The following is a 6,936-nucleotide window of genomic DNA, read 5'->3' as shown; positions in this document are numbered from 1 at the left end:
ACACTACCAAACGTAGGGTGGATAGCTAGTGGGAAGCAGCCGCATAGCACAGGGAGATCAGCTCCGTGCTTTGTGACCACCTAGAGGGGTGGGATGGGGAGGGTGGGAGGGAGGGAGACGCAAGAGGGAGGAGATATGGGGATATATGTATACGTATAGCTGATTCACTTTGTTATAAAGCAGAAACTAACACACTATTGTAAAACAATTATACTCCAATAAAGATGCTAAACAAACAAACCAAAAACCAACCCATGTCTTTTGGTTCTTAGAATTCACAAAAAATATCCTGAGACCAGCTGCGAGGTAATCTCCTCAAAGATTCTCCTTAACCTGAGTCTTCATTCATTCAACAAGTATTTATGTAACACCAGGAGACATATAAAAGTCCCATTTCTCATAACACTTGCTAGATATGCTAATTTTTATAAACTAATGTAACCAGGAAGTGTCTGGGTGACATTTCAAAAGAGTTTTTTGTGTTCTCCAATTCACGAATAAAGGTGGAGTGGAGAACAGTTCCCCTTGTTCATATATCTGTATATCGTTCAAACAGAATTTCTTTTCTGTTTGAGGAGAAATTTTCAAAAATGTCTTCCCTACACAATTTCCAAGGTAAAATCATTCTTTCCATTTCCATTTTTCCTCTCAGAAAACATACTTTTATGGTCCAAACCTGCTCCCAAGAAGCAGGGTAGGGCAGTAGGAAGAGAAAAGACTGGAGTCACAAATACTGTAAATATTTCAACAAACCTAAGGTGCACAATTTTTACCCCGCCTTTTCACATCTCTGAAATCAGAAAGCATCTTAACCATCAAAGGGGTCTTGAAACATGAGCCCTTCCAGGGAGGCTTGTGACTGCTTTTCTGCGGGTCACCAGGGGGTAACACGAATCCAGAGCCGTTTTAAAGTCTCTGCCTGACCTTTCTTTTTTTTTTTTAAGATCACATTCAGTGTGTGAACTCAGGGATTTCATTTTGGATTCAACTTCTTGGAGAGTTCTTTTTTTTTTTTTTTTTTTTAAATCTAACCAATAGCCAGATAGAGGCATGTGAATTTCCTCACTGACTCTGTCTGCCGGGTGGGTTTTTTTCTGTTTATTTTTACCTTGAGGGTGTAAGCACAGCTCATTGGGTGGTTTTGTTTTAGTGCTGCATAGAAAAATCAAGCATGTCACAGTTGATGGTACCTTAGAGTCAATGAAATAGGCATCCAGATTCTGAGACCTATGACCTCTCCTTAACCTCAAGGAGGCTCAGTTTTCTCTTCTGGAAGCAAGATAGTACTGTTTCCCTGAGGATGCAGTAGACCAATATACAGAAACACCAGGCACAGAGTAGATTCACACTGATGCTGTTCTCTAACTCTGGAGTCCTATGGATTGGAAGACCCTGTTATTTTGGTAAGGGTTCTAGGACCCTTCCTTACTTGACCTCTCTCCCAAACCCCTGTGCTGTGCCTCCCACCTCATCCAAAGTTCAAAGAGAAGAGGATGAAGCTAGCAAAGGATTGTCTTCTTCGGACAAGGGCCTGGGAGAGCAGGTCCCCAGGGCTCCTGGGAGGGGCAGTGTCGTGAACAGACAAGGGCACTGGCTTTGGGGTCACAGTGGGCTCAGATCGCAGCCCTTCTACTGACAGTTCGAGTTTGGGTAGGCTCCCTAATCATTTCTCAATGTCTCCATTTCAGCAAGTGTAAAATGAGGCTCCTAATAACGTCTACTTCGTACTGTCACTGTTAGTCCATTTGTGCAAACCGCTTAGAATAGTGCCTGGTATTTGGTAAATACCCACTGACTATGACTTTTGATATATCCTCTGCTCAGCAGTAATGCAGCCCCTGGACAGGGTCTCAGAGCAGGAGTCACGAGGGCCGTCTCTGTGACACGAGGGGAGTGAACATTAGCTGATGTGCCCACTTGCCTTCACTCCCGTAACCTACACGACGCAGAGCACACGCCAGGTGATGCAAAGCTGGACTGCCAGTGGCCACATCCCTGCATGTCCATCCAGGATGCTGCCCTCTGCTTCTCCTAGAAGCTGGTCACAGAAATCAACCTCAGATACACTGTGCCTCCCCTAGATCCATCCCCCCTCCAACACCAGGTGCCTGCAGGTGCGGGCCAGACACTCCTGAATAAAACACATTAGAAATTATCTCTAGTCTGCAAGGGTCAGGTCATTAGTGAAGCAAGTACCTCTTTAGCAAGAATGAATAAAAAGGGTTTTGTATAGCTCTGGACACAGGTATTTACACAGGCTAATTGAGAAGATTCTTTGCAAGACCACCCTGCTCTTCCTAGCTCCTTCCATGTAGCAAGCAGGAAAGAAAATGCATTTAATTTGGACCCTAAGCCCTTAGTTATATTACTAACAAGAAAAGTCCACCAGCTGTTTGAGGGGGACTGTTGAACAGGCAAAATGTTTCTTTTCCTTTTGTTTTGTTAGTACATAGACATGATACATTTCAAATTGTCAATCACAGGTGAAGATAGTACTTAGGAGTTTGCAACCTTCAGGGAGTTTATCAAAGAGATTTCGCTGGGAATAATGCATGTGCCCAGAAGTGTGAATTCTCCAAGCCTAGGAAAGTAGAATCTCCCAGGCAGCTGAGCAGACTCACAAAAAATTGTTCACTGGAGCTTTGCACAGTATAGAGTCAAACTCCTGAAATTTGCTTGCAAATTCCCTGCTGTTCTTGCCAGAAGCTCCTGCAGAAGCCAAGCACCTCCTGTGCTCAGTCAAAGAAGGTCTGTCAGCCTCCATCAGTGCAAAAGAGCAGCCCAGTTAAGCAGGGCCAGCACCACCTCCCCACGGCACTCTGCAGTTTGGAGCTGGGCTGGGAGAAGGGGCATGGGAAAAAGTCATCCGTAGTATGGTAACGCCGGCTACTTTTGAACAGTTGATCTGATCAAGGCATTGCCTGGAGCCTTTCGTCATAACCTAAGAGGGAGGCACGTCCATCATCCTCATTGTACAGAGAGGACTTCGTGCTCACAGAATCCTTCACTTACTGACGGTCACCTAGCAAGGAAGTGGCAGAGGTGGAATTCGAACCCAACTCTGAATCCACAACCCACCTACTATGCCTTACATCAGGGGGTCTGAACAGTGGACGACTGGGAAAATGGGAAAACAGGTGTCTCCAATCTAAGAAAGACAGAGTTTATCATTAATGCTTGCATTAGGTTATCGGGTGCCCTCGTATATTATGTTACAAGGGTGGCAGATTCACCTACAGTCAAAGGCAAGTGGGTGCTAATGACGTTTGGGTTAATAAACTCAAAGTGGAAGGAACGCCTTTGTTCTTTCCGTCATCTTTTCCTTAGAAAGCAAAGCTGAGGCTCTCTTTATCTAACCAGCATCTCCTTTCATGGCCTTCAGTCTACTCACGATTTTCAAAGAGAAAAAGAAAAGACAGTACCAAACCAACCAAACAAACAACAAACACACCAACCAAAACCACAGCCCCTGGGCTCTCTCTAGTCCCATGAACATTTACGACAATTCATTCCAGAAAAAGAGCCACTATGGAGACCCAGGTCTACCTTGTGCTCCAGGCTGGAGTCTTTAAACATCAGTGAGAATGGCTTGATATGCTCTCTTCTCAATTTATCGCCACTCCGCAAGTCGATGGTATGTTCTATTCTCTTGTTAATTTCCTCAGGCCCAGACTGGACATGCAAAGCTTGTGCAAGATGGTTTGGAAGTAGATTTATTGAATTTCTTGTTAGGGCAGCCAGAGTCTAGGGGGAAAGCACATGCAAACACAATAAACCTGCTAGTCCCCTTTGGATTAAAAAGAAATGCAATGTGTTCAGATTAGGTTGCATTGCAAACAGTAATAGCATTCCATGCAGTTGTATTCAGTGAAACCTACAGAAGTTGATAAGTTAACATTTGGTTCAGAGAAACACAACCTGGCAAAAATAGCACATCAAGAGGGATATTTCTCTTTCCTCTGTGTAGGTGCACTGAATTCCCTTGGTTCAGGTATTTGGAGAGTTGTCAGCTTGGAAGTGTTCATCAGGACCCTTTCTCTAACCAGGCACATCCCTGGCATGAGAGAAAGAAAACCAATACAAATAGCAGAAAGGAAAACAGATCTGAAAAGTCCATGGAAATGAGCCTCTCCAACCAAGTAGATTCCACATTTTCATGTGGTCTTTCCTTTAATTGTGGTGGAGAGACTTGGGCACCAAGGGCTTGCATTTTTTTTTTTTTTTTTTTTTTAGCATTCCTTATGAACAGCCAAATGAGCCAGGATCTGCTCCTTAAACTTGATAGAGATTGTTAGATTTTTACACCAGACGAACCTTTTTTCCCCACAGACCATTATATATCTATATCTTCACATAGATATATGTGTTTAATTTCCTTGAGGCAAAAAAAATGCAAGCAGTTTCGGCCTCTCACCATTTCACAGGTTAAACAGCGGGAGGTGGGGAAAGGCACAACCACCGTGGTGGGTCACTGGGTGTGGCCACATGGATGCAGAAACAGCTCTGGCTTATGAAGACACAGCAGATTCGGCAGGGAGGCCTCTGTCTCCTGGCAGTTTAGCTGCCGGTGACAAGATCAGCTGGTTGGATCTAGCCAGATGCAACGCTCACTCACAGCTCCAATTTAAGACAACTTCTTTGACCCAAAGCATGGGAGTTGGAGCTGGAGCGATATAAGCCCAATGATGCTCATCTCCTCCCTCAAAAGATTTCCTTGGGGAGGAGGAGGTATAGGATGCTGCACCTCTGCAAAGGGGAAGAGAAAACTCTGCTTCCGTACGCACTCACTGCATCTTCATTCCCCTGCCAGCCTCTCACCTTGGCCAATGTTAGACCACGGGCTAGACTGAGATAAGACGGTGTAGTCATCAAATGGCAGCCGGTGAGAGCTGAAAGAACTTCTTGGAGGTCCTTCTGTCTGAACCCTTCATGTACCTGTGAGCCTCAGAGACTCCTGCTCAAGAGCCGTCAACTTTTCTGCAGCCAGGTCAGATCCTCTGACACCAGAGCCAGAGCCAGAGTCGGGGGCTTTGATCTCATGGAGCCTTCTAGCCCGTTCCATAAGTATTCCTCCTGCGGTACTGTTGGACTCTTCCTTTTAAGCTTCATGGAGACAGTCAACGTAACCTAAATTCAAAGTCTCTAAAGAATCCTTGAGCAGGGCTTCATCACTGATAGAATTTACGGAAACCTCCTTCTCCAGCCCCAGGATAAAGGATGGAGTTGCATGTGCCAACACGTAAAAGTAAAGTATATGCTCTTAGGGCACTGAAGTTAATTTCAGCTCTGAGTGTGAAGGAGGCTACCACAGAGAAAAAGATAGATGTTAGGGGGAGGTATGGCAGGATGAGAGGTGAGGAGGAGAGCTGGAGCAGAGAGAGGGAAGCAGGGACCAATGTTCCAGCAAACTGAACAGCAGGGTCCGTGTAGGGCCAGAGGGCTTGAGCCCTGGGATTCAATGATGTTAGAAGAGCATCTCAGAAGGTGAAAGAGACTGGAGCCCACCTTCTGTGGATCTCCTATTGGTTTCTTGGGCAGAAATTCTCTCCACATAGTTTGGAAAATGACAAAATTTAGTCTTCTACCTTGGAGAGGAGGTGGAAAAGACACTCAAGCTGCCCTCGTCTGGACATACTTTCTGGCTTAGAGATGTGAAAATGCTCCCCTGGCAAATGCTTGCAGCTGGGATCTGACAGGAGACGAGAGGAAATCAGCTCACTATCTACATAGATCCACAGTTAGGCATTTCTCTCTCTCTTTGTAATTTTTATTTTCCTACAGTTTTCCTTCTTTGAACTAAATTGAGCCTTCCACTCTACCAGTCCCTCATGCCTTCAATGGCTCTTAGACCTCTGGATTTCACAGAGAAGGGGAGTTTCAAAAATATGTTTGGACTGATTTATATAAATTATAGCAGTAGCAGCACTGATTGCCACAGCTACAGCCCTCTATATGACCACCATTTCATAAAAGAAAGGGCATGGTTTTTTTACGAGAATGACGTGAGCTCCAAACAAAGGATTGCTCTTTACACTGAATGCATTTAACTTAATGAAGGTCCCCATTTTTCTCACATTGATGGGGACTGGTGAAAATGTTATCAGGGATTGACTGCAGTCTGTAGGGAGACCTTTGGAAAACCAGGAATAGATGTTGCTTCCTGAGTGCCTGTGCCATTGACCACTTTTGTAAGGCAGAGACCAGTAAAACTTCCTACTTTCAGAGCTCCCCTGCCCCTTACTGCCTGTGTGGCTGCTTCAGGTGAGCGATAAACTTGGAAGCCCCTCTCTTTCTTTCCTCATTGCCACCAGGTTACAATTAAGAGCTGGGAAGGCGTCCTTGCATCAAAACGTCAATGATGCTGAGATGGAGACTGCTTTTCTCGCCCAAGCAATCATTTTTACTCCTTGCAATTATATCCCTAGTATTTTAATGCAGGCAGTCCATGCTCAGCCATTCCTTTTCTGATCATTTGTTTTGTCAATTACATATGACAATTATACCTGCTGTTTGACAAGCAATCTCTCCCAGCCTACCTCACACCTTCAGGACATCTACGCTCAGGGGAAGACCAGCATCAACTCAGTAAGTCAAGCAGGTGGTTGGAATTAGGAAGAGAAACCATCTGCTTTCATTTACCCCCAGTGCACCCCTGAAAAGTATGAATGGCTTTGGGGGATACTATAGTTTGAGATTATTTGCGATACTCCTCCTCCACTAGTAATGGCCACTAAGATGATTTCACCGTGTGTTGGCCTCCAGTAAGATAATGCCGCCAACACTAAAGGTCCATAAGCCGATATCTTCACGGTGATTCACTTGTAAGCAGTATTGGGGAAATGTGTGACACAGCTTATCTGCCTGTTTAGAGTCTACGATGGAACAGGCTATTTTCAATAGAATATGGTTTTCTCCCTTTAAGACTTACAGGACTAG

At 44.8% G+C, this 6,936-nt stretch overlaps 1 protein-coding gene across 1 annotated transcript in view; it reads right to left on the bottom strand.

The window, feature by feature from the left end:
• Positions 1-6,936, bottom strand: part of ADCY8 (adenylate cyclase 8) — a 223,685-nt gene that overhangs the window by 93,420 nt on the left and 123,329 nt on the right. The window contains exon 8 of the mRNA XM_007101973.2: positions 3,547-3,744. Within this exon, the coding sequence (XP_007102035.2) occupies positions 3,547-3,744 (198 nt within the window). The remainder of the gene's footprint in view (positions 1-3,546; positions 3,745-6,936) is intronic.

This window comes from Physeter macrocephalus, chromosome 15, assembly GCF_002837175.3.
Source record: "Physeter macrocephalus isolate SW-GA chromosome 15, ASM283717v5, whole genome shotgun sequence".
In the NCBI taxonomy this organism is placed as follows: Eukaryota; Metazoa; Chordata; class Mammalia; order Artiodactyla; family Physeteridae; genus Physeter; species Physeter macrocephalus.
This window is presented reverse-complemented; position numbering and strand designations above follow the sequence as displayed.